This window comes from Lutra lutra, chromosome 12 (genome assembly GCF_902655055.1).
Source record: "Lutra lutra chromosome 12, mLutLut1.2, whole genome shotgun sequence".
In the NCBI taxonomy this organism is placed as follows: Eukaryota; Metazoa; Chordata; class Mammalia; order Carnivora; family Mustelidae; genus Lutra; species Lutra lutra.
In genome coordinates, this window is record NC_062289.1 from 16,996,174 (window position 1) to 17,023,809 (window position 27,636).

At 46.2% G+C, this 27,636-nt stretch overlaps 1 protein-coding gene across 6 annotated transcripts in view; it reads right to left on the bottom strand.

The window, feature by feature from the left end:
* ZNF532 (zinc finger protein 532) overlaps window positions 1–27,636 on the bottom strand; it is a 105,219-nt gene that overhangs the window by 36,547 nt on the left and 41,036 nt on the right. For 4 of the 6 annotated variants that reach the window (XM_047696589.1, XM_047696588.1, XM_047696587.1 and 1 more), the window contains 3 exons: window positions 19,003–21,365; window positions 5,846–6,027; window positions 1,468–1,644 (listed from right to left, as the gene is read on the bottom strand). In XM_047696589.1, the coding sequence (XP_047552545.1) occupies window positions 1,468–1,644; window positions 5,846–6,027; window positions 19,003–21,348 (2,705 nt within the window). In that variant the 5' untranslated portion in view covers window positions 21,349–21,365. The remainder of the gene's footprint in view (window positions 1–1,467; window positions 1,645–5,845; window positions 6,028–19,002; window positions 21,366–27,636) is intronic. The other 2 variants (XM_047696592.1, XM_047696590.1) reach the window with 1 other exon arrangement.

Consider the following 27,636-nt stretch of genomic DNA (forward strand, 5'->3'; position numbering starts at 1 on the left):
CTGGGTGGCTCAGTGGGTTAAGCCTCTGTCTTCGGCTCAGGTCATGATCTCAGGGTCCTAGCATCAGGCCCCCCATTGGGCTCCCTGCTCTGCGGGGAGCCTGCTCCTTCCCCTCTCTCTGCACCTGCCTCTCTGCCTACTTGTGGTCTCTGTCAAATAAGTAAATAAAATCTTTAAGGAAAAAAAAGAGAACCCAATTAAAAACTGTATTAATGGGGCAAGACACCCCCTTAGCACCTAGAAGCTTTACTACCATGAACAGTGAGGACCTCAGAGCTCACTCAAGTGTGTCTTCGGGCCCAAAATACCAGGTTATATACGGGTCGCCTGATCTGCAGTTTGCTTCAATTCCAAGGATCCACAGAGACCAGAGGGGAGGTCTTCCTAGAACAGAATTCCAAACTTTATCCTCATTTTCTAATAAATGCTCCTATAGTGTTCCGTCATTAATATTTCCCCAAACTAAATGTTACTGTAAAAAGCTGGCACGCGTAATGTGGCGCGTCTGCACGTCTTCCCTCTAACGCTTCCGTGATCACGGAGTTACAGGCAAAACACATCAACAGCTTTGTGCACAGACTAACCTCACACAACAAATTCCACGTTGCCGTAAATGATATGAGAATGAAATGAGCTTCACCGCGAGGCTGTAACCCAGTGCTATGTACACAACAAAGAAGAAATGTGGAAAGGACCAGTCACCGAGCCCCTCCGTGCTCTGGACAGAGGGACTGTGTGCCACACATTTTAAATGTCACCTCCCTTCAGCCTCACACAAACTCTGGGCCGTAAGCACTACCCTCACTTTACAGGGAGAAAAATGGATGTTGAAACAGAGCACGTGACAGTCCCAGACCTCACAGCTGCGGGGGGCGGGGGGGGTGGCAGGCCTCGGAATCCAAAGCCCACACTCCCTCCTCTTGGCTAAGCTGCCCGTGACCCAGGCAGGAGGCCCAGGTCTGCTCCACGGCCACTTTGTTATTAAAGACTCACAAAGCAAAAACTGACCAAAATAAGAGCAAGATTAAGACAAAAATGAAATTTGCTGTTCCTAATCAAGGACTTATACTGGCTATGAAGTTAAATTCACTGACCAGCGTTTTAAACGGACGTTGGTACCCTTTAAGAAACCAGGTTTAAAACAAAAAGGGAAGATGACAGTATTTTACCATTCCCCTCAAACTTATTTGTTAAAATCATCTTAAGAAAAAGGACAAAACTGATAAATATTCACTTGCTCTGAACAGCTGAAGGGCATAAGCAGGAAGTGACATTTTTGGCTGGAGGCTTCCCCTGGAAGGAGCCGAAGGGTGCCGGGAGTGACAAGCCACCGGCTAGACCTCCTGTTGCAGCGACCTCTTCGCAGTGGGTCCTTCTTTGTACCTTAAGTTTTATTCCGCAGAACTACCCCGTCCTCTAAATCCCTGAGCAGGCAGTGGCACGAAGTCAGAAGGCGGCAGGACTTACTTTGGCTCTCCTATCTTGACGCCGGGATGCTGTGTGTAGGCATGGGAATGTGTGCTTGGGGCAGACTTAAACGCCATGGGACAAATAGGACACTTGTAGAAGACTTCACAGTGAGAGCCCTGGATGTGAGACTTCAGAGCGGCCACGTCAGAGTACACGACATTGCAATGGACACACCTGCCAGGAAACAAACACGCGGTCGTCAGCACGGGACCATCACACGTGGGCACCTTCACTGTCAAAGTCAGCGAAAATGAGCATCTTGTCAATGGCCTCTTGAGGGTTCTCATGGCCTTTAGGAAGTAAATCTTGTTTTGTTTTCTACTTAGAACAGGTCAAATTATTTTTATATACTTAAGAAGGAAGATCATGAGAAGGAAAACAAAACTCAACTGCCCCATGTCCTGTGCATTGTTGACACTGCCGGGAGTTAAAACCCAGACTCCTGCGTGTGGGGAGACCGGCGGAGTGTGGGGGCGGTACCAAGCCCAGGGAACACAGAAAGACCCTAGGTCTTGTGACTCTGGAAAACACTCCCACATGCTGGATTCGAACCCCAGCCCCTGAGACTCCTAACTACCCCCCAATGCCTAAATGGCATCTCCAATGGAAGAACTCTTCACTGCCTCAACCTACATGCCATCAACAGAGGGGCGCAGAGAACCAATCAGTACTGGCTTCGAAGCCATGGCCATGGTCTCCGGGGACACACTGATGTGTTCAATGGATGTGCAATGAAGGGGGGCCTGTTGGGTAGATTAGGTTAACCACCTAAATTGTCTGTCTCCTAGAAAATAAGTTCATGTACACTTAACATTTGTTTTAAGAAGTAACATGAATTATAAACTCCTGAAAAATCAACATCGCTAAATAATCTTTCCAATTAACTTCTTTACTTCTTGAAAGTGTGATAATGTAATTAGCTCATGAACGGATCTCATCTAGTCCTTGGGAAACAAGCTCTGACGCTTAGATGTGCTTCTTCCCAAGCTCTTCTCTCTCCTGCAGGGACTCTGGGCAACACTGCTCACATGTCTGCTTGATGACCGGACTGCCCCGTCTTCACACCTGAGAACTAACCTGAGGATGGGCTCTGCAGACACGGAGTCTGTGGAGGTAAACCGGCAACCCACCTGAGCGGAGCCGTTCCTGGACGTGAAGATGGGGCTGGAATTGGGGAAGGGGGACCTGGGGAAGGGGGACTGCAGACAGGGCCCGCCTTCCAGCAGGCAGTGCTCCATTAAGCCTGCAAGAATTTAAGGTACTTTTATTCCTAGAACCTTCCGGATTCATGGAGATGCTTCCCAAGTCACACAGGGGCGGGATTCTCTGACGCATGGGGGTTCCATAAAGCATGCCTTGTTAAGCTTTGCCGGCAGTCCATATAAATTGTTACTCATGTATTAGCATTTTAAATGATTTAAGGCATAATATTCAGCAGCATATACATTAAAAAATACACTAAATCATATCAGGAGGATAATTAAGGAAAGCTCCTCTAGCTTATCTACTTGAAGTGTTATTTTAGGCAATAAAGCCACCCATGCACAATGAAATTAGTTTGGGTTAACCTGAACTTGTGTTGTCTTCAACAGGTCACGGATCCTCTCTGGGCCCGTTTCTCATGTGTAAAAGGAGAACAGTTGAACTCAAGTCACTTTTTAGTTCTTCCCAACCCTACAAGCCTGATTCCTACGTTAGAAGGAGGATCCCATCAAACAAAAATGGGTCACTAATGGACAGAAGGGTCCTCTCCCCCAGCGCCATACACAGAAACATTTTCTCATCAAGGGCAGGAACGTGGTGTTCAAAGGGCGAAGAATGAGGAAGGGCAGAAAGACACAAAGAACGAATTCTCTGATTTTGTCTGGACTGGGAAGGAAGATTTAATCCTACGGAAAATAAACAGGAAAGTAAAGCATCTAGACAACAGTGGAAGGACAAGGCCCAAAAAGTACCAACGTGGCCAAGGGAAAACCGTCCTTAACATGAGGAAGGAAAGCAGAGAATTCACAAACCAGTTAAGAAAAGAGAGAGTTTTGTAAAATACCTGCCCTCAGATGGAAGAAAGGTTTCCGGGGCACAGAGGTCAACAGGAAACGGAAAGACGACAAACAAATAGAAGACAGAATTTGAAGGAGTCACACAGTATCTTAATGCTACAAAAATCCTATCTATTAATAAATATTTCATGTACCTGAGGTCCTTTGTGCTCTGGGAACCAATAAAGTTTCTCTTCATGTTAAAAATATTTTTTTTTTTTTACTGTTTATAGTATACAATCCTATAGACCCCCTTTTGAAATGCAAAGCCAATGGATCAAGAAGTAGGAAAATTCACAGAAACCTAGGACTTTTACCACATCGACCAGGAGCCAGGAGGGACCACTGTCACCATCCGGGAGAGGCAGTATGATCAAGAAGAGAAAGAAACAGGCTCACTGAGTCATGAAGGGACAAGTGAGGCATGAGAGCTTTTTCAGAGACTTCTCTGACAAAAAAAAAAAAAAAAAAAACACCACAGGGAAAATGATGGGAGTAGAGAGCCAGAAGTCCTTCTCCCCATACAGAGTTGGGAGAAATAACAAGGCCAAGGGGCTGCTAAGTCCCTGGCAAATACCAGGCAGGACCATTATTTGAAGCAGCAGGTAAAAAAAATTAAGGTCAAATATTTTTTCTCCCAACTAAAGAGGTAAACACGAACTACACAGAATACACACACAGAAGCATTTTTATAGCTCTTCTAAGCCCCCAGTCCAAGGGAAAAAAACCTGTACTAAACGCAAAATTTTTTTAAAATTCTAATTCCCAAATGCGGGCAGGGGATCGGCTTTTCCAACTAAGTTGACTGCTTTTAGCCTGGGTGCAGAGCTTGTTTTAATTCAGGAAAGGCACCAGGAATAGTGAGAATTGCAGAAGTCCTACTTCCTTTATTCATTCCCCCCTAAGTTTACTTTCATTATACTCAAAAAAACAAACACTTGAGGAAAGTTTGGCATCTCTTAAAAGAGGAGCAGAGCGAAAAATGGGGCAGAACTGCTTCCCATGACTAAACAAAGAACCCTGTAATAATAGTTTTAAACCCTGGGGTAAGAACCAAGGTACCCTCGTACGGGCTTTGTAGAATCAAGGGCACCTTCAATGTGTGACTTTCCTCAGCACCTGGAGCCCGCGGGCATGCACTTGCATTCTCTGGGGCATCTCAGTGCAGCCGGAGCAGGCTCCACAGTGCCGTTGCCAGAGGCACCACGGGACAGAATTACCACCCCAAATCTCTAGTTCCTTAATTTCCAAACCGAAAGTGTCCTATGAGGGTGGATCCCAATGCATTAAGCATTCCTGGCCACAGGCTTGGAGGCATGTGATAAGAACGTGAACGAGGTCTCTCTTAGGGTTAGAGAAATGGACAGAGCCATCGATACTGCTGTGACCTGAATGTAACAGAAATAAAACCATCAAATCATACTGACTAGACTTCATTTTTATAAAATAGCGTTAACTGTGCAACTAGAACATATCACTGTGTATTAACCGTCTAACATTTAAGTTATAGGCAAGCAAACATTTAATTTTAAGGTACACACACAGTACAGTAATACCTCTATTAACAAAGACACTGTGTGGCAACGGCGTGCTTTTTTGGCTGACCTTCGTGGGGTCAGAATAGAAAAGGCACAGGAATGCATTTCAGAAGGTCACCAGTATATGGTATAAGCTCCAGTATATCATCACTCCATGCTCCCTAAATGAACATTAGATTCGCCAGATGTCGTAACAGATGTTATCTGAGATTCTCAAGGCGCAGCAAAAGGGGCCACAGCTAGGATGTACAGAGACGAGGGAAACACCTGGACTTGGGTAACGAGGAAAAAGGGACAGAGGAAGATTACCTGGGGTAGAAGGTTCTTCCACAAAGAACGATGATGTTCGGAAAGGGCAAACACCCAATCCTTCCACAGGACGAAATAAAGGGGACCATGCATCCTGTTTTGCTCAGAGGAGACGTATGAAAAGGTACAGAAATGCATGGTATTCTTAGAGGGGTTCAAACGCAGAGAGTGTGACAGCAGAAGGTTGCTGGAAAGGGTGCAGAAAGGAAAAGCTCTAACAGTTCACCCAAGCTGACCGCTGGCCCATGCACGGTTTTGCAGGAGGACGGGCTCCATCTACCCTCTGGAGTAGGAGACCAGAAGGCTAATCCCACAAGGATCCAAACAGATCAACACCACTGCACATGGCCTCGGTTCCCAGAGGATCTGTTAATTGAGGTATCACTGTATGACCCCGCAAACGGTGTGCATGGACCCCTCAGAACTCGAAATGCCGCGCGGTGACAAGCGAGCGGGCTTTACTTGCATGTAAGCAAACAAGATACTGACCGAAAACCAACTCTCCGCGTGTAGTGCAGACAGTTCTTGGTGACGTGGCTCTGGAAGTGCACCGACCTGCAGACGGCCCCGCACTCGGGGCAGGTGTAGGGAGATTTGTGCTGATGGATTCTCTGGTGTGAGGCGTAGCTGCACTGGTTAGGAAGCAGCATCTGGCAGATAGTGCAAGTCTTCTAGATAAACCAAAGGGGGGAGACAGGGTTGGTCCTACGAAGGACTTTCTAATATGCAAAGAAGCGTGGTTAAAATCCCCAATTAACGGCACATTGCTCATGTCAAATACTGCTCTCGTGGCTTCTAAGCCCAAGGAGAAAGCAAAACTTGAAAGTTAAACGTTTAAACCTAACATCCCTTACCCTGGAATATACTAGGTCATCAGGGTCCACCCCAAAGCATGAGGTAAAGAGAATGTCAGTTTCAGGTCAACTTTCAATTCTGTTAACTTTTACATTTTGTTCAGTGCAGAGGAGGGATGTTAGAGGAGGTAATCTTGCAAATTACGTTAGCAAGTCAGCTTTCATGTAGAATTACACGTTTGCAAGCATCTATCTCAAGAGTAGCCAGTTCCCACAACCCATAAAAAACTTTCTTCAGAATAATAAAAAATAGAGACTAATCCAATTTGTTGGTTTCTTTCTTTCTTTTCCCAGTCACTTCAGTTACCTGAACTCTAAAATACAGGAATACAAAAGAATGACCCACAGCAATTAGCTGTTGTTTTTCTACTTGAGTTGGTCTTTCAGTGGATGAGCTGGACACTGTAGGATTTATAATAAAATCAGTGAACTCAAATTCAGATACATAAATTTCGATATTAAACTGAAACTCTGTAAAGCTTAAAGTCTAGTCCCATATAAAATAAAGACAGAAATGCTCTTTGGAAAAGGCCCTACATTTAACTAATCAGGAAAAACTGAAACACACTATTTTTCGTCCCCTTAGATGTAAGCAGTAACATGGCATATTTTTCAAACACAGAAACAGCAAACTTAAGGTAAATATAAAGTGAGGACTTACTGCATCCACTCCAAAAATAAACCCAACACAGCACAAGATAGAATGTATTCAAATTCTAGTTAGCCATTAATGTAACAAGAATCCATCACCTTCTAAAATGTCTAACTTACACTAAAGTCAGTTAAAGAAATCCTCAAAATACAGACTCTAGCTAAGATTTAAAATGACCTTTTTATGCTGAGGAGTTATAAAATTTTTAAAAGATTTCTTTTTCTTCTGGCTTTTGAATCCAGTCCCCAAAATTAAGGCCTTAAACTTCTGAGCAACTAAAACTATGGAAAACCAGAAACTTGCTTGAAAAAAATCTGTCCGGTTTTCCTCCTAAAAAGACTAAATACAAATGTTATCTCACAAAATGTTTATTATAATCACAAAATAAAGACCATTACAGGCAGCTTTGATGAGGCCAGCGTCATTTAAAAAAAAAAAAAAAAAAAGCATTCCTTGTCTAACAACACAGACAGCCAAGGTTAAAACAAGCCACAACAAGAAAAAGCCATCTGCACCTTCGTGCATTCGAAGATCCTGTTGATGTCTACGCTATCACAGGTAATCACTGGTTCCTTTGAACTCAGGTCTTCTATTTGCTTTGGCCACATGGCCGTTAATCACAGGCAGTGAATCATAACACGTGCATGTCCACACACACCTCAGACATGGACCCCATTCCATTACAGGCCAAGCGATGAAGTACTTAAAATACATGGAAATGCAACATTCCATTCAATTCTCATAACGATCTAGGACTTGGTAGTGAGATCACTGGGAAGCCGTGTGCCCTTCTGGACCTTAGAGCTCACTACTTCATCTGTTAGAACTACCCGACCATTGTGTTAGGGTTCAAGTGGACACCATCTCTACAGCTTCTCCTTTATCTAAAGCAATATGGTTACACTAGTTTATGATAGGGAAAAACAGCAACACAAATAAAAGAAATTCTTAAAAAAAAAAAAAGTTGAAAGTAACTTTCACATTCTCTCTCGTCAAGATCTATCAACAAATATCCTTCATGATACGTACAAAACTCACAATGAATCATTTAATCTTCCTTGTTGGACATTTATTTGTTTATAATACATATTTAAACAGTCACGGAAATCCTGGTGAAGTGAAAGGTTTCACTGCTAGCAGGTTAACTAAAATAAGTATTGAAATGATTCAAGAAGAGAAATTACAAACTCTTGAGTGTTCCTTACAACAGAATTCTTTAACTGCAAAGACTACAAAAAACGTGTTAGAGTAACAGATACCAGATGCCAACAACAAATACCAACCTTGCTCATACCCGTTTCCTGGAGAGGGGAAGCGGTCCCTTCATGATGCACTGCGTGGTGGGGTGGTCCAGCCCGTGGGGCTCTGTGAGGGCTGCTGACGGCCATCCCACCCCCATTCTCCTGCCCCAGCCATGGACTAGCTCCCTGTGTTTGCACTCACCCATTTCCACTGGCTAAGGCTCCTCACCCACTTTGAACACAGAAGTTCAAAGAGAAAGTGGGAGCCAGTAGGCAGGACCACCCCAAAAATCAAAATGCGTCCATATTTTGCAATTACTGAAATGGGAGAATTCAGTGGCTGGGGGATCACACTGGTGACGATCTTACCTCTAGTTCACACATATATACTCATGCATAGACACTGTATTGGCTCCCACATTTCTCTCTGGGTACCCACTTCTGCTCCTTGCCTCCCTTCCGTCTTGAGAAAAAGCATGGTATTTTGGTTGTAGACACTCTCTCCTTGATGCTTGTGTTATCAATAGTTGAACACTCACATGACCTATGTCCAGCTGTACTCCCCGGAGTTTCTCTCTGTTTCACTCTACCTGTTTCCGGTAACACTGTGCTACCCCTGCTTCCCCAGACAGGGGTACAGCATTTTCACAGACTAACCCATCAGCTTCTCTGGGATACTTTGATCTCATGGTGATGACAGCTGTTTTCTGGATTTAGGGATAGAATAGCATGGGGGCAGGTCAGTATTTCTTTGCAGTTTTACAAGAATCTGACTTTCCTATCCTTTTTTTTTAAATCAAAGGACTGAAATATATCTGAAAACTCTAATTCTCTTCAATACAAGTTGAGGCTATTTACAAGAGGATAAAGCAGTTTAATGTGACAGTACTTAACTGAATACAGAAAAGTATACTGTTGGCCCTTGAACAACATGGTTTGAACCGCGTGGGTCCATTTACATGGGGATCTTTTACAGTACAGTACTGCCATGTAGTTTCCCTTACTTGTGATTTTCTTAACATTTTCTTTTCTCTAGCTAACCTTATTATAAGGCTACAGTATATAATACATATAACATACAAAATATGTGTTAATCAACTTGTTTATGTTATCAGTAAAGCTTCTAGTCAACAGTAGGTTAGTAGTTGGGGGGGAGGGGCTGGACTAAATGGGGAACAGGGATTAAGGAGGACACTTGTCAGGATGAGCGCTGGGTGTTATATGTAAGTGATGAATCACTAAATTCTACTCCTGAAGCCAATATTTCACTACATGTTAACTAACTAGAACTTAAATAAAAACTTCAAAACAACCCAGTTAAGGTTTTGGGGAGTTGAAAGTTATACATGGATTTTTGACTGTGCGAGGATCGGTGCCCTTAACCCCCACATTGTTCAAGGGTTAACTATAATAAAATGCACTTAAGTGACTTCATTTGTCTTCTGACATTTTACTTATAACGTCTGAAAAAGGAAGTATTTTCAGTACTTCGTTAATAAACAGCTAACTTCTACGCTGGAGCAGATTCATCTGCTCAGAGAACTGCTACTTTTTAAAGTTAAGATATTACCTTTCCATAGTCAAGTAACACAAGAAAGCTACAGGAAGATAAAGCTGGAAAAAAAAAAAATCACATTCCATACGTGACAATTAGTCATACTGTGCCTTCTCTGCAGGCCCTGGCCCCACCTCCCGCAGATGCTGGCTGGGAGGAAGAGGAAAGGGACACATCATGGCCCTATTGAGGACTCAGGGATGCCAGAACTGGGCATCCTCCTTGCATGCGAGAGGAATTATCTGGGTAACAAGGAAAATAATTCCATGTGTTGCAATTCATGTTTTAAGGAAAAAAACTGCCTGCGAATTGAGAAAAGCTAGAGAAATAGGAGTAAATACACCATGTATTGTGCTTACATTTCCAACACACCAAAGTGTGTTGAAACAGTGGGTCTGAAGGTCAAAACACCGCGGGCGAAGAAGCCCCCGTGCTACAGAAAACATGTCTGCGTCACTGACACTAGTTCTGTAGTCTTCTGGCTACTGCAAAATCAGCCCCAAAATAATACCAGTAATAATAAAGCACACCAGTTTGCCTTCTGACTCTCACTTTCATCCCATTTTACGATGAGTACACAGAGCATTTCATTTCAGATCTCGCTTAGATTGGAAATAACACAAAACAAGATTTATAACAGAAATGACTCCGACTCCTTTTGTTTCCAAACTGGTGGGTTGCGGTGGTTTTTGTCCTCAAGTCATCCTGCTACACTGAAAATTTCTAATAAGAGCTGACAGTTATAGGAGCACATTTACAGAAAGCGGTCTGGTCAGCACATTAAACCTACTCAGGTGATAAACACAGGAGAAAAGGCTGATAAGGCAGAAGTGCAAACTGGGACAGGCCTCGTCCGGCCAGAATTGAAAATAAGCACTTAGAAGAAGAGCGGGACCAAGCAAGAGCCAGGAGTCTACGGCTAGTAATATTGTGGGTGGGCGAGGGCATGGAGGTGGCCTCCATGGTTTCCAGAAGCAACTGCCTGGGCAGAGTGTGGCTAGAAATGAGGGCTGACCGGGGCTGCTCAAGAGAATTTAATACACGTGGTGTGTTGTGTTCATGATGAACAGAAACTACACTGAGTCAGCAATCCCTGAAAACGGGACCACGGCAGAAAAAGGCACCTCTGTCTGCACTCTAGGAGCTGACCTGGCTAGAACCCAAGATTCCATTCTCTTCTAATTCCAATGCTCCCTGCCACTGCCAAATGCTTCTAGATCCGAGGTTATCAGCATGACAGAGCGGACAGAATAATGAACCGGCTCTTAGGCACTCCAGCCTGGAGTCCCCGTTCCGCCCCTCACTGGGTATTTGTTTCTCCAACTGTACAACAAAAGGTTGACCAAAGGACCTATAACATTCTCTACTACGAAAACATCCTACCAACTAAGAGGCTACAGGATGCACTTCTAGTCTGTTCTTGGCTAAATTTAGTCATGGTTTTACTGAGAAGTGAAGCAATGACATTCCCATACATTTTAGTATCAATTATTAACAGTTCAGTTGTTGGCTCTTAAATACTTCATGGAGAACCAGGAATCTTCTCCACCCTTCCACCCACTCCTCTTCTCCATGTGCCCCAAAGCGGGGATTATTAGAAGCAAATAGGTTGGAATAAAAACCTCCAAGCAGGGCAGATGTACGGGTGTTACAAAGTCAAGTGCTTGTGTGGCTCCCTTCTCACAGCACAGCTCGGTTCCGTGCGGCTGGGTGGGGAAATGACTCACCCACGATTCCTTGCCGTCTCCTCTGGGAGATCAGCAGACACGGGCAGGGCAGTCCAACCCTGGCTAAGCATGCCTGGGGTCCTGCCCCTATCACATGTCAAGAGTGAGAGGAATTCCAGGACTTGGACTCCGGCTGGGCCTTGCGCTAAACCATACATTTTCCAGTTCCACTCTCAGTGGAGGCCTGCGCCAGCAGGTGTGCTGAGCAAGAGGCCAGTTATGAGTAAAGTGGCACCCTGATTCCCTGTGTCAAGCGTCACTTTGGTACAGATGGTCCACAGGACATTTGGAAGAGGAGTAACTGGCAAATGCCACTAAAACCTTCCTTTATCCCATTACATTCTCGAAAGTTCTGGAAAGGCTGAACGCGCACATGTGAGGAGATGGTAGAAGGAGAACAGCACGTGTGGCCACAGCTGGGATCAACAGAAGAGACCCTCTGCTGGGTTCCAACAGGCACCGTTGGCAAACTCCTGGAAGGACCCATTCCAACAGCAACGGGAGTCAACATCTAAACGGGGAGGAAATCAGAGATGAAACGGGAATGCGGACTGTGCTCAACCGAGAAAAAGTGGTTTCCAAGGGAAAGGCTGGGTGGGGTCTTCGGAGCCTGGGCTCCAGAGACAACAAACAGAAGAGATTCGCCACCTCATCCCTGACTGCTTTTACAAGTGGGCTAAGAGCCAGGATTCGTGGAAATGGACCTGGAGAGCAGAGAGGAATCAAGCAGAACGCTGTGCTCACGGGACACCTAGTTCCAAACACAACCGAGAGTCACAGGCCGGAAGGCTCAGGCTGAGCCTAGCGATGTAATCATGGGAATCTCTCCCTGAAGACACAGCAGCTACACAGGATGTTAAAACAGAGCGAAACTTCCACTTCTGGGAAAAGAAAATGGAAGTACCTTTCCCTATTCCTTCCACTAAATACCACTGAAACTCCTGGGCATTATACATATAACAGACATTAACAGACTCTGAGAAGCAGAGAGAAGAAGGCAGGCTGGCTAGGGACCGCAGGACCCTGGAACTCAGTGACGAGTTCTTTCTGTTTCTTTCTGCCTCATGTATCTCCCACATTTGGAGCTAAAGAAACTGGCAATCTGGAAACACCAAAAGATAAGAGACAAAATAATAATGATGATGATAATCCCCAAGAAAAGCCTGCTATCACTAGCCAAAGGACCAGGAGAGGGTCAGGCTAACAAAAGAGAAAACTTTTTAGATAATGACGGCTCCAGCCAACCACCACAGGAAACACCACAGCCCCACGCCCACCGCACCAAGTCCGGGAGCAGCCCAGACGTCCACCCTCTTCAGGCTATAGTAAGTTGTCCCAGCACCACCGCCGGGATGGTGTCAGAGAAAGCCAGTAGGGAAGAGGGGTTTTCATCCCTACATCAAGTGACAGTCCTTCTACCAGCTCAGAAGGTGTTTTAAGAAAAGTCCCCAAAGCAATCTCCAGGCCCAGGTGGTTTCACTGAAAAATTCTACCAAATATTTAAAGAAAAATGAACATTAACTGCACAGTCTCTTCCAGAAAATAGAAGAGAACACTTCTCAATGCCTTATATAAAGCTAATTCTAACCTGTCCAAAACCCACCAAAGACAGTACAAAAAAAAAAAAAAAAAAAAAGAATATGAATGTAAAACTCTAAATGCAAAATATTATCAGATAAACTTCACCAAATATAAAAAGAATCATACAGCCTGAGCAAGTGGGATTCATTCCAGGAATGCAAAAGGGATGGCTCATCCCTGAAAACTCAATATAATTTATTTCCCCAAACACTGAATCGAATAAATGAGTTCAACAAAGTCAGGGGGTACATGATAAATATAGAAAAATTAACTGTATTTCAATATGGCAGTAATGAACATGTGAACACTGAAAAACAGAATACCATTTACAATTGTTAAGAGAGAAAAAAGAGCAAAACAAGACATTTAGTGGACTCATATGATGAAAACCACAAAACAATAAAAGGAATCAAAGATCTAAATAAACGGAGAGGGGAACCTGGGTAGCTCCGCCAGCTGAGCATGTAACTCTTGATTTTGGCTCAGGCTGTGATCTTACGGTTATGGGACTGAGCCCCATGTCAGGCTCCGCACTCAGCATCGAGTCTGCTTGTCCTTCTTCCTCTGCTCCCCCCCACTCATGTACATGTTTTCTCTCTCTCCCCACCAAATAAATAAATTTTTTAAATCCTTAAAATAAATAAATAAATAAATAAATGTTCACGAACTGAAAGACTCAACATAGTAAAGATATAGATTCTCCCCAAACTGATACAGGTTTAATGAAATTCCTATCAAAATCCCAGAAGATTTTGCAGATATAGACAAGACAATCCTAAAATTTATATGGAAAGGCAAAAAAACCAGGATTGCTAAAAACAAGTCTGAGTGTCAACTATACTTCAATTCAAGAAAAATAACTATTTTGAGAAAGAATAAAGTTGGGCATACCAGTGTACTGGACTTCAAGACACTTTATGATCACTATAGTCAAGACTGTGTGGTGCTGGTAGAGGGACAGACATGTAAATCAATAGGACAGAAGCCAGAACCCAGAAACAGCCGCACACAACTACACCCAACTGAGGGGAACCTGGCTGGCTTAGTAGGCAGAGTGTGCAACTCTTGATCTTCAGTTTGTGAGTTCGAGCCCCACACTGGGCACAGAGATCACTTTAAAAAAAAATTTTATATATATGTGTGTGTGTATAGATATATATATACACATTATATATACACACACACATATATACACACCCCCAACTGATACTCAACAAAGGTGCTAAGGCAATTCAACAGTAAAGGGCAGCCTTCTGGACAAATGGTATTAGAGGAAGAAGATGTGAACAGGTAAAATAAACAACAACAATAAAACTCAGTGTAAATCTCATACCTTATATAAAACTGAACCCAAATGGATCATGGGCTTAAATACAAAAACTAAAACTATAAAATTTTAAGGAAAAAAAAGTTTTTAGGATCCAGAGCAAAAATTAGGCTTGACAGCAAAAGCATGAACCGTAAAAGGGACAATGGACTTCATCAGCATTGAAAGCATTTGCTCTGCTAAAGACCTGTTTAAGAGACGCAAAGGCTCTGGGGCACCTGAGTGGCTCAGTCATTAAGCGTCTGCCTTCAGGTCAGGTCATGATCCCGGTATCCTGGAATTGAGTCCCACATGGGGGGGGGGGGGGGGGGGGGGCCTCCCTGTTCTGTGGGAAGCCTGCTTCTCCCTCTCCCTCTCCCACTCCCCTTGTTTATGTTCTCTCCCTCACTGTCCCTCTCTCTCTCTCTGTCAAATAAATAAAATTTTTAAAAAATTATTATTTAAAAAAAAAAAGACACAAAGGCCCAACAGGGAGAAAAGACTCACAACCACACACCCAGCAAAGGAGTAGTATCTAGAATACAACAAGAACTCCTAAAACTCAACAGCTAAAGGACACAAACATTATCTAAATAGAAAATGGGCAAAAGACTTGAGATATTTCATCAGAAAGAACATCCAGAGAGCAAATAAACACATGAAGAAGGACGTTCTACATCATTAGCTACTAGGAAACTACAAATTAAAAACATGACAGCTATCACACACGTACCAAAATGGCTAAAATGGAAACCACCACCACCAAAAGCTGGCGAGGGGGCAAAGAAAAGGCATCACCAGTACCCTGCCTGAGGAATATACACCAGTTCAGCTACTCTGGAAAACGGTTTCTTAAAAATATAAACGTGCAACTACCATACGACCCAGCAACTGTACATGTGGGCATTCATCCCAGCAAACTCCAACTCATGTTCACACAACCACCTGTACACAAATGTTTGCAGCCGCTTCATTCGTAATGACCCCGAACTGCAAACAGTGCAGACTGTCCTTCAAAGACCGAAAGGGAAACACCCCGTGGGACAACCTCCCGGGGAGTCCTCCTCAGTGATTTCAAAGAACAGCCTCCTGGTACCTGCCACAACCTGAGTCTCCAGGGAATTACACTGAGTACAAAAAGCCAATCCGGAAAGGTGACAGACGGTATGGCCCCATTTACAAAGCATTCCGAAATGGCAACGGAATAAAAATGGAGAACAGATTAGGGGCTGCTGGGGGTTAAGAAGTGGGTGGGAGTGGCTCTGAGAAGGCAATCCGAGAGATCCCTTTGGTGAAGGAATATTCTATAGGCTCAGGGCACCGACGTCGATATCCTAGTGATGACAACTGTTCCACAGTTTTGCCAAGTGTACTACTGGGGTAAACTAAATAAAGGGTATTTATTTCTTATATGAATCTAAAATTATCTCGAAATGAAAAGTTTAATTTTAAAGTCAGTGATTTGCGAAGGAAGACCCAGAACATCCGCAGAGAACTCTACAGCATTATCAGACAAAATTTTCAAGCGATTATGGTAATTATAAGTAGAGGCAGGCAGCAGGAAGGAAGGGAAGGGCAGGGAGGGCAAGGGAGGACAGGCAGGAAGAACAGCCCCGCTGCCTGTGAAGGGGTACACCTCTCTCTAGGCCTGGTGGAGTCGAACGTTAGGAGTCAATGAACGAGGGGCAGTGGGCCCGTTAGTCGTGCCAGGGCCCTGAGGTCACACCCTTAACTTTCAGAACCAACGGCGGCAGCAGGGGCAGCCTGGGCACCCGCTGTGAACGCCTCCCTAACTAAGACTACTCTGCAGACCTAGGGAACCCTGCCCAGCGAAGGGCTCAGTTAGTCCAGAAGAGAAAACGGGCAGCCTGCAGGCACGGGCTGACCTTGCGCCAGATTCCTGTCCAGAAGGAACCATCAAAGGGGGAGGCCCCAGGGGCCTGTTAGGAAGGCGAGGTAGTCCGCCCTCTCAGTCCACCAAAGACCTACTGAGAACGTGGAGGTGCAGAGAAATGGACAGTAAATGTTTTAATTACCTGACTGTAGTGACAAGAAAGGAAAGATGGGGTTCGGGAGAGACCAGGCCTTGAGGGGCCTCAACTTCAACATTTTGTAAGAAGACGTAGTGTTTTAAGAGCCATTCTCAGGGAAGTAACAGTTTACGCCGGGAGATTTTTTTCTCCAATTGAATTTAAGGTCACCAACTGTAAACGGACGGTCACGCGAACGGCAAACCAGAGAAGACGAATGAAGAATTTTCCCGCTTCTCTTCTGCTCTTCCTGTCCTCAGCCCCCACCTCCACTACCAGCGGTGCCAGATGCCACACCAGGTGCCCGTGACGCGTGAGGACGCCCCTAGCTTCCACGACACCTGAAGCTGGTACAGCGACAGCTCTATGGATCCCACCGACATCCCGGACTGGGGAAGGGACTCGGGGCTGGCCTGATTAAACCGAGCGCTGAAGAAGTAGCAGCCAGGCCCCCACCCCCACGGAGAGCCAGGTGGGCTGGGCTGCCAAGCGAGACCAGGCTGCCTGCCTGGGTCCACAGGGGAACGCTGCTCGGGCCTAGTTTGAGAAGATCGGGGAAGTATGCAGGGTGGCCGAGGTTCTGGGCAAGAACCCCGACAAGACAAGGGTAAGGGGGGGAACAGGCAGAGTGTACCCCGGGGCACGCTCAGCCCTCCAGCCGGCCGTGCCTGGACGTGCAGGCAGCTGAGGCTTGTGACTGTAAACATGAAGTGAGTGGACACTTAGCCAGACACAGTTGAAGAAAATACAACTGCTGGGGGGCAAGGGTTTGGGGATCGCTTGGCTCGGTGTGCTTCTGGCCCCAGAGTTCTTGTTACTCAGCCGTGACTCATTCCTAAGCATTCCAGGTGAAACGCGTGAGCTATACCATATGCCTGTCCTGGCAAAAGGCAGAAGTCAAGGTAAAACAGTCACGCACATGAGAAAACATGTTAATTTCCCCCCAGTGTGACCTTCGTTTGGCTGCGGAGCCAGACCGGTCAGCGGAGAACAAGAGATGTAGGTATCCGTGGAGGAAGGGGCAGGCCTACCTCCCCGCCCACATCCCTTCTCCTTCCTCGAGAAGACGAGATCCTGAAGAGAACAGAGGCTACGGGAGGGCAGCTCAGAGCCCCCGGAGCCAGGACCGCATCTGCCACACCACTCAGAGCACCAGCAGACTGAGAAACGAGGCAACACGACACATGCAACGGAGGGAATATTACCTTCCTGATGAAGCCGTGACAAGGTAAGAGGCCCCAGAAAGAACCCAGGCCCTGTCACTGGGATATGCTGGAAGAGCACGTCAACCCCCGCCTTCCCGAACCAGCCACTCTCCCCCAAGTGTCCCACCATCTGAGCCAAAGAAACCCGAGGCCGAGAGAATACTCTCAAAACTCTAATTTCCACCTGCACTAAACTGGACATCCAAAGAAAAACATGACGGAGGTATTCTTGATCTTTTGGTCGCCCAACTCAAAATCCCACCAAGAACTTGACTCAGGAGTCGCCCTGGAGGAACGGACTGTGGCAACTCTCCCCGACGCCTGGACGGCAGCAACACCCCAGCCAGCAAGATATGGAGGCAAACGAAGGAAAGGTCAGCTCGCTGCCCCGGTCTCCACAAACACAAGTGCGAGCCAGCGTGTATCAGCTCAAACCAGGACCCACCACGTCTAATTTCACAAGTTCTCTGCTCCGGACAATAAATCGTACGGTCTCTCTAACTTGAATCTGGTTCACTGGACATACGCAGTTACTTCCATTCCAAGTAAGTATCATTATCTGTAAAACATGCTGCTCTACTGGCCCAAGGATGCCTCACAGAGAAAAACGACAGAAGATAAAAGGACTCACTGATGCCCACTGTGACGTGTACGTCCTTCACCAACATTAACCTACGCTTCACCCCCCCCCCAAAAAAAAGCTGTAAAGAAATGCAAAGGTATTTTCTATTCAGATGGAGACGGTTTTCCATCTGTAGCTTAAAGCCATTGTACTGAGGACTATTACTGAAGATACTTCTGGACCAACATTGTAAGCAAGCAGGCACCCCATATCAGTGGGTACCAATTAAGTCTGTTTAACTGTACAAGACAGTAATTCTAAATAACACGAGGACTTTTTTTTAAATCTCCAAATTGTCATTAATAACTCAACAGGTGATTTAACCTGACTTGAACATTTCATACAAAGGCATGATGCTCTCATTAGTCAGATCTCAGACTTCCTGCATATATGCCTACAATTACAAACTCATTTACCCTAAATCTGAGGTGCCATTAACTCAACTAGTACACAGTTTGTCTTTTTTTTTTTTTTTTTTTTTTTTAAAAAAGGTGGCTCAGTGGATTAAAGCCTCTGCCTTCAGCTCAGGTCATGATCCCAGGGTTCTGGGATCGAGCCCCACATCGGGCTCTCTGCTCAGCGGGGAGCCTGCTTCCCCCTCTCTCTCTGCCTGCCTCTCTGCCTACTTGTGATCTCTGTCTGTCAAATAAATAAATAAAATCTTTAAAAAAAAAAAAAGCACCTTCCCTTTCAATATTGTGCAAGTCTATGAAAACTTTTCTCTTGTGCATCACACACACACACACACACACACACACACACACACACACACCCATTTGACTGAGCCCCCGCCCCAAAAATCGAGGACCTTGTATAGAGCACTCATGTCTACGGATTCGTCACCGAAACACCAAAATGTAAGGGATACTCTACTTGTCCACTCGTATCTGCAGCCTGCTGGAAGTGTGTAGCCAGCGACGTCTCGTCCTGGAAAACCTCGTTGCACTCCAGACATTTCAGACTATGCCTGCACAGCTTGGAGGGGTCCTCGTCTAGAGGCATAGCTGGAATGATGGGCGTGCTCGAGGGAGCGGATATGACGGTCCCGGTGATGCCAGACTGAATTTTCGCTACAGTGTGTGTGGTGGCCCCCACGGAGCTTGGAAGAGCGGACGATGGAGTAGAAGTATTGCTTGACGGAGAGACAATCATTTGATCAGCTGGGACTGGCTTTAAGATCAAGTGGGAGCACTGCATCACAACCCCCTTTTCCTTGTGCCCGCGGGCGTGGGAAAGGAGACTGCACTTGTTGTAAAAAACGAGGTTCTTGGTACAGTGGTTACACGTTACTTCGATGCGCACGCTGCGTCGGTCGTAGTGTTGGGTCAGGCTCTTTTCGAGGGCAAAGGAGTCCCCACACTCCAAGCACTTGTACCCGCGGGTCGGTAACGTGATGCCTGCGTTGGCAGGAGGACTGAGGTTGGGGATGTAAACTGGGACTGGGTTGACGCTGCTCAGCACCTTGTTGAAAGCTTCCACTACGGAACTCTGCAAGGAGGACACCACCTGGACCCGAGACACCTTCTTGGGTGGTTGAGAGGCCGCTGCATTGATTATTGCCTGCTTTATTTGCTGCTGAGGTTTGGTTAGCACTTGGCGGAGCTCAGAGGTGGCCTGGGCGCCCTGAGGCAGAAGGTTAAGGTTGGCGAGGTGCACAGTCTTTGGCACGAGTTTGGCGTTGGCCAGGCTGGATGCTGGCACCACAACAGTTTGCTGCTGGATGGCGTTGGCGGCTTTGATGATGGCGCTGCTGGCACTCTGAACGGAGGCAGCAGATATGACCGTGGCTTTGACCGTCGTGTTGTTAGCGAGCTTCAAATTGATGACCTGCGAGCCCGCCGTCTTCACGGCAGACACTGGGAGGAAGGCGGTTGCCACGGGCTTAATGGTGACCTGTTTGGGGGTCAACTCTGCAGGGGCGACCGCATTGGTGACCACCGCCGACTGCAGAGGTGCTCTGGGCGGGGAGGAGAGGACGGCAGCCGAAGCTGGAGAGGACAGGAGAGACGTCACAGACGCCATCACGGACCCTGCCTGCTCAGAAGGCTTTTTCCCAGAGTCAAGATCGACCTCTGGCAACACCCTTGTCACTGTTCTCTTTATTTCTCCAGAAGACGTCTTAATGGTTTTGATGCGGACTTTGGGGATTGCTGGTGTCGACCCTGCGGGAGAGGACGGTGACCCCTTGCTGCTGTTCTCACTGGAGATGCTCCGGGGGCTGTCCGGCTGCTTCAGGGACGCTTTTTTTGTCCCGTCGATGAGGCTCTGGGATTCAGGAGACTTTTCCGTGGCTCTGGGACTGTCATTCGCTTCCTTAGGTAACGGAGAAGACCCCTGGGAGTCGGTCACCGGTTCTTTGCAGGAGTCGGAAGCAGCCTTTTTAGCACTCAGGGCTGCTATCGCAGCTATACATGAGGACAGCTTGGACGATGGCTTTGACCGTGACAGAGCGACACTGCCGAGGCCCGGGTCGCTCTTCTCCGAGCTTGGCTTCCCCTCGTGGGCCCGATTCTCAAGCACCTTTTCAGAGTTTTCCTTCAGCTTCTCCTCTGCTTTTCTGGCTTTAAAAGGTTCGTAAACACTCAGATTCATGGAATTTGTTTCTGTTTCTCTCTTAACAGCTCTGTTTTTATCTAAACTGCCTGCAGGGGAGATTCCAGTTTTGCTCAAGCTGTCCCCTCCTAGCGCCTTTGGCTTGTCATAGTCCTGCTGGGCAGACGACCCCGTCAACACATTGGACCGGAAACCAGAACGCACGTCCTCTTTGTCTGGGGGGTCGTCCACTTCTATCTTCTCGTCGTCGTCAAACTCTTCAGCACTTGAGATGGGGCTGAACTGGTTGAACGTGGAGTCTTTCAAAGTCACCTCTGAGGTAGGCGCATCTCCTTTCAAGGACTTGGATCCGTCTTTGCCGTAACTGTCGAGCGAGGACGCGGTGAGAAACCCGTTGTGTAAGCCGTTGCCGGTGGGGTTGTGGCCGTCTTTCTCGGCGCCCTCGGCGGAGTCGATGTTCCGAACGTTCTTCACGATGACACTGACGCCCACGTCGGAAGAGGAGGGCGTGTGGGAGTCCTCGTCTCCGTGCGCGTTCTGCTTGATGTGGCTTTCCTGGTCATCGTGCGCAGACTCGATGGCTGCTTTTGGATCGACCATATCTGGGATGTCAAACGCCGCCAGGAGGTCATCAAAGTCTGGGGTCTTCATATCCCCCATGGTCATGAATTTGATCAAATGTTCTGTCAAACGAACAGAAATAATTCCATCAGCAAGGAACACTCTATGATGGTTAGATAAACATCCCTCCAGGACTTACACGGTGATGATCAGCAAGAAAGAGCGGGTTGATAATTGTGCTTCCGACAACTAGGAAACTGAGTGAACGAACACCCAGAGAACACGTACAAAGCCTTGGTAATTACAGCTTCAAACCAATTTCCCCAAAATGCCGCACGGCATTACCAGCACGGCGGCTCTCAAACAAGAACGAAGTTGACTGGCAGGGGTACAGCACAAAATTTGTCATTTACCACTGGATTCATCACACAGTTTTCACAAAAAGCTACTCCCAAACCTATTTTAATCTCTACAGCACTCAATTGCACTGGCACGATGTGCGCGATTATGGTCACCATCACAATTGGCCTATCACATTAAAGGGAATATGTGGCAATCAAAAAACCAATTACAGATTTCAATTCACCCACACAACAAATGAGCATCCCAGCCCACCAAGGGCTATCTGCTGCTAATAAAGTTTGGCCCGAGATTTAAGAAAGAAAAAAAAAATTCCTAAGAAGCTTTTTCAATCAGTTTTTATCTAATCCTAATTTTCTCTGTTAGGGGAAAGACTTAAAAAAACAAAAAAAAAGATAGCATCCCTTCCTTCTCCTCCTTGGTTTAGTGCTTTCAGTGCTGAAGGTAACACAAGGTCATTTCCTAACTGCCACTCCACTGGCACAGATGTCGTCCAACTGACTGTGGCTGCCGGGCCATGGCCCCGCAGCTGACGCTGCTCTCGGCGCGTACACGTGGACCCGAGGGCATGGCAGAGCCTGGGAGAGGGCAGGCCTTCTCCTCTACACGGGGGCCAGATCGGGGTGGGTGACATTCTGTGAAGTGCTCCCATTAATGTCAGCAAAATCCTGGGTGGTAAAAGGACACAGCATTTTAGGAGAAAGGATGGTCATACCCACGGGTAAAGATGAATGATTATAAACGCATGAAATGCTTGGGGTCTTTAAAGGGTACCCTTCACCCCATCTGCAGAGGACACGGGATCGTAGAGATCACAAGAGGAGCTCCACTACCAGAGAGATCCCTCCTCCTGCCTGAAGCTCAGAGCACTCTGTGTTTCTATGACCTTCTGGTATGTAGCACAGCACGTGTGTGTACTTGTCTCTTCATACCTACTGGCCTGTCAGCTGACTGAAGATGGCAATGTCTTGCTCATCTTTGTACCATAAATGCCACATGACGAACACACCACGAGCCAGGGGCCAGCACACTGGACTGATCAGAAAGATGGGCCCAGGCCCAGATCTGTCACTCCCTAGCTCTGGGACCCTCAGGAAAGGAGGGAATCTTTGGACCTATTCCTTCTTTCTGCTGCGGAGGGAGGCAAGCAGTCAGGAAGAGAAGGAAAACAGGAAGCAAAGTTCAATGTCAGAAGGGAAGAGGGTTGCAGCTGATTTTAGGCAACTTTCAATGCAAGAATCAGCCTAACTGATCTACAGACATCTATTCCTAAGGCTCTTTCATCTTCAATACTTACTACTGTTTCTCCTTTAAAGTTATTTATTTATTTATTTATTTATTTATTTGACAGAGAGAGAGAGAGAGAGAGATCACAAGTAAGCAGAGAGGCAGGTGGGGGGAGGGGGAAGAAGGCTCCCCCTTCTCCCTGAGCAGAAAGCCCAATAAGGGGCTCGATCCCAGGACCCTGAGATCATGACCTGAGCCAAAGGCAGCAGCTTAACCCACTGAGCCACCCAGGTGCCCCCCCTTTTTTGATTTTTTTTAATTTGTTCCTTCTTTAAATCTCCTTTAAATCACTGAGAAATTGTCCTCCACATTCTACTGAAGTATTTAATGATTTTTCTTTTTGTATGAACTGCAAGAGATCATGCATTCCTTTTTCTCTTAAGATTTTATTTATTTCTTTGAGAGAGAGAGAGGCACAAGCAGGGAGAAGGGGCAGAGGGAGCAGAAAAAGGAGACTCCCCACTGAGCTGAGAGTCCGACAGGGCTCATCCCAGAACCCTGGGATCATGGCCTGAATGGAAGGCAGACGCTTAACCAACTGAGCCACCCAGGCGCCCTAATCACGCATTCCTAACAAAACCTACACGGGGGCAAGGCAGACTTCCTACTGAGATGACAACAGGCATACCACTGAAAACACAGAAACCTCAAGCCCATCAGTAGGCGCTAACACACCCTCCTTGGCTTACTCAACGGATTGCGGGACACATCCCAACGCTGCTCATTATCTGGGTGGAAAACTATTACTGAAGAAGAAATTAGCAGGCTTGGTTCAACAGGAGCCATAGAACAAATCACCTTCCATTCATGTTTGTCCTGGTCAATTCAGGACTGAAGAAGTCGCATATGCCTTTCCCTACATGGTTTGCTTGGAGAGAAAACACCCCAGGGCCACCCTTCTCTCAGATGGATGCCCGCGGGACACACAGGGAATACTGTATCCTCAGCATCAAACTATAGCCCCGAGAAAACATCAACACTTCTAAGTTGATATTGTTATGAAAATATCTATGACGAGTCATACTCAGTGTAATTCTGTGATTATGATTTTCTTTCTAGAATGAAATTGAACATTTAAACTGCAGAGTACAGGGAATGAAAAATCCATCTGTCAGATAATACCCACGCAAGAGTCCACCCACTTAAGAATAATCCCAGAATGTCACTATATTTATTTTTAAGCAGCAAATGGCAACTGTAAGTGAAAACTCACAATAAAATCACCACTAAGGGGGCACCTGGGTGGCTCAGTAGGTTAGGCGTCTGCCTTTGGCTCAGGTCATGATCTCGGGGTCCTGGGATACAGCCCCACGTTGGGCTCCCTGCTAAGTGGGGTGTCTGCTTCTCCCTCTCCCTCTGCCCTTCCTCATGCTCATGCACACACGCTCTCTCCCCGCCTCTCTCTCAAATAAACAAAATTTTTTAAAAAAATAAATAAAAACTAAAAAAATAAAATAAAATCATCATTAGCAAAGCACCCAGCCCCTGTGGTGGATGTCTACCAAGCATGCGGACTGAAGTGTAGAGATCATGGTTTTTAGAGAACTCAAGACACAGAATCACCAACTACTGCCCAACTCCCACCAGAGCAGAAACGGTCTGAAGAGAGTTGAAACACTGGGTAGTGTTTCTTTAAGCCACTACTTATCCAAACCTTGGACCCACACTCTAGACGACCCTGGGAGTGGACGGGCTCTGTCCTCTCTCCGTCCTTTCTTTACGGTGACACCGGATTTATGTCACGTCCCCTCTCCTTAGACCAAAAAACATCATCCGGTTTCCCATCATTCATTCCCAAAGGCAGTCAGTTCAGGAACAAAAAGAACATAAAAGGCCATTCAAAGACTCACAGGTGGTAGGCCCAGGACACACAATTGCAACAGATGATAAAAGGTCTCCCGTAGAACAAAGCCTGCAGTGCAAGTGACAGCTTGGATCTGCAGTGTGACTGGCACCCACTCGCAGGCACCCGTGGGAGACTAACAAGTGAACCTCATCTTCCTCTTTGGCTGACATGAGGGCCCTGCTGTCCCACCCACACGCAGGGACGCCCACACTACCGCACAGCATTCCGTCACTCGGTCAGTGGCAGGACAGTGTCCACCACGCAGCCCACGTCTTTTCCTGTCACCTCACCACCCCCGCCCAGCCAAAGCAGAGTGAAGGCTTGGAACACCCCAGAGAAGATCCCCAAAGCCTGCAAACGTCCCCAGGGGTTTGAGAGGACATTTCCCATGGAGGAGCAACTCCCTCCGTCGTACCGTGAGCGCACTCCCCACTCTCCCATCCCTCCGTGTCACCTAAGATTTATACTTTCTCGGCGGGAAGGAGGTGGACTTGAGGGCAAAATAATGGGACCTTCTGAAGAGCACTGGGGTGATGGCAACTTAGCGGAGGTTTCAAAAACTCTGAACCAGCCCCGCTGGTTCACCTGAAGGAATCCAGATGTGAAGGTCACAGACACGGGACAGGCATGAAAACCGGAGTGCAAAGCCCAGCACGTGCACACGGCACTGGCACTGCCTGGAACCTAACATCACCGGCGGGGGGACCAGCATCTGCAGGGCTACAGAACCGATGTAAGGAACACCGCTCTCTGTAACTTCACACTTCTTGCTTGGTTTCCGGAAATGTTTTTCATCCTCACAATCCCACTACCTATCACCTGCTCCCTTCCTGCATTCTGGAAGGCAAGAGCAAATTCTCCACTTGGGGGAACAGAATGTTTAACTCCCACTTCATTTCCCAGTTGTATCAGGTACAAAGAGAAATGTTTATGTTTAAAAGTTTTCTCTCCATTTTCCATCCTGGTCCCAAAGAACCACTGTGTTGAAAACATTACAAAAATTTCAGTCTTTTCTTTTAAAGGTAATGGACAGGGAGCCTGGGTGGTTCAGTAGTTTAGCGTCTGCCTTCGGCTCAGGTCATGATCGCAGGGTCCTGGGATCGAGCCCCGCACTGGCCTCCCTGCTTCTCCCTCTCCCACTACCCACTGCTTCTGTTCCCTCTCTCGCCGTGTCTCTGTCAAAAAAAATTAATAAAATCTTTAAAAATTTTTAAAATTAAAAAAAATAAAAGATAATGGACAGGGAACTTGCTTGAGCATCCCTTTCATTGGACAGCTTGGTTTTCAGACAGAATCAGCTTTAGTTGTTGTAATATTGTCTTCTATTTCATTCGTACTCCATAAAACATACCTTCCTTCAAAGGCACCAACAGTCTTTTAATTTAAAATTAAACCCATATAAATAACCTATGATTCACTAATAGCATTTGTGCCTAATGCAGAATGTCCTTTTACCCACTGAAAATATTGGGGAGGGGGAATGCTAGGCCTATTTACAGAAATGGAAACTGAAAGAACTCGAGTCTGTCATGTGATCGCTTTATTCTCCCCTATGACATGGACAAAACATTTCCTTTCTTACCAGAGCCTCTTAAAATTATAGAAAGCTATTTCATCTTTGTTGGCCAAAGTCAAGAGTTATCAGGTCCAAGAAAAATTTAAGAAAAACCTATTCACCCTTCATCGTCCTTCGTACACTTTGTGATGAAAGAGACCGCTCTACCGGGACCTGTTTTCCAGTTTCAAACTAGAGACCAGCGGCGTAAAAGGCACAGGCATCACTTACCCGGGGAGTGCTAACTTCAATCATCCCCAGACGCCCGCCTGCCCGTGCCTGACCCAGCCTACATCCAGGTCTGACCCGGCCACGGTTCTGCATCCAAAATGACCACGCAAAGGCAAATTTGCACAGCAAACACACATCAAATCCACCATTGAAATGGAGACACTAACATTTTAATTTCACGAAGACCAATAAACTCTAAATCATAATAATCCTAAAGAAAACCATAGTACACACTGACCACCTTGACAGTCTTCCACAAACTTCCCGAAGAACAACTGTAATAATAGAAGCCCTGTTATTCTTCTGGGGGACTATGCTTGTCACTATTTTCTAGCACCGTCTGGACACCGAAGCCCTTTCTGAAGAAATCACTCACTGAGTAATGAACCTAACTCACACTTCTAACCTCCTTGTCTTTCCTTCAAATATAAAACGTTTTTGTTTTTCCTTTTTTTTAATATAGTCTCCACACCCAGCATGAAGCCCCAAAGCAGGGCTAGCTCATGACCCTGAGATCAAGAGCCCGTTGAGCGTCTGACTCTTGATTTCCGCTCAGGTCATGACTGACTGAGCCCCGCATCAGGCTCCACTCAGCAGGGGATTCTCTCTCTGCCCCTCCCCCTGCTTTGCCTGGTGTCTTTCTCCCCCCGACCAATAAATAAATAAATTTTTTAAAAAAAAGACATTTCGCACACAGAATGAAGAGAACAGAATATACATTTTGCTAATTCCATGTGAATTAATAAGAAATTAGTAAATATAGTTGCTATTTATCCATAATAGATTTACTTGTTTCACTAAATCCTCCTATCCATCTCGGGATGATCCTTTTATCAATTCTCAATAATGCAGATACTTTGGCCAAGGCAGTGTGTCCTTTTTCAGTTAATACTTAGTGTTCCTGGGGCGGCTGGATGGCTCAGTGGGTTAAGCCGCTGCCTTCAGCTCAGGTCATGATCCCAGGGTCCTGGGATCGAGCCCTGCATCGGGCTCTCTGCTCAGCTGGGAGTCTGCTTCCTCCTCTCTCTCTGCCTGCCTCTCTGCCTGCTTGTGATCTCTGTCAAATAGATAAACAAATAAAAATCTTTAAAAAAAGAAACTTAGTGTTCCTGAT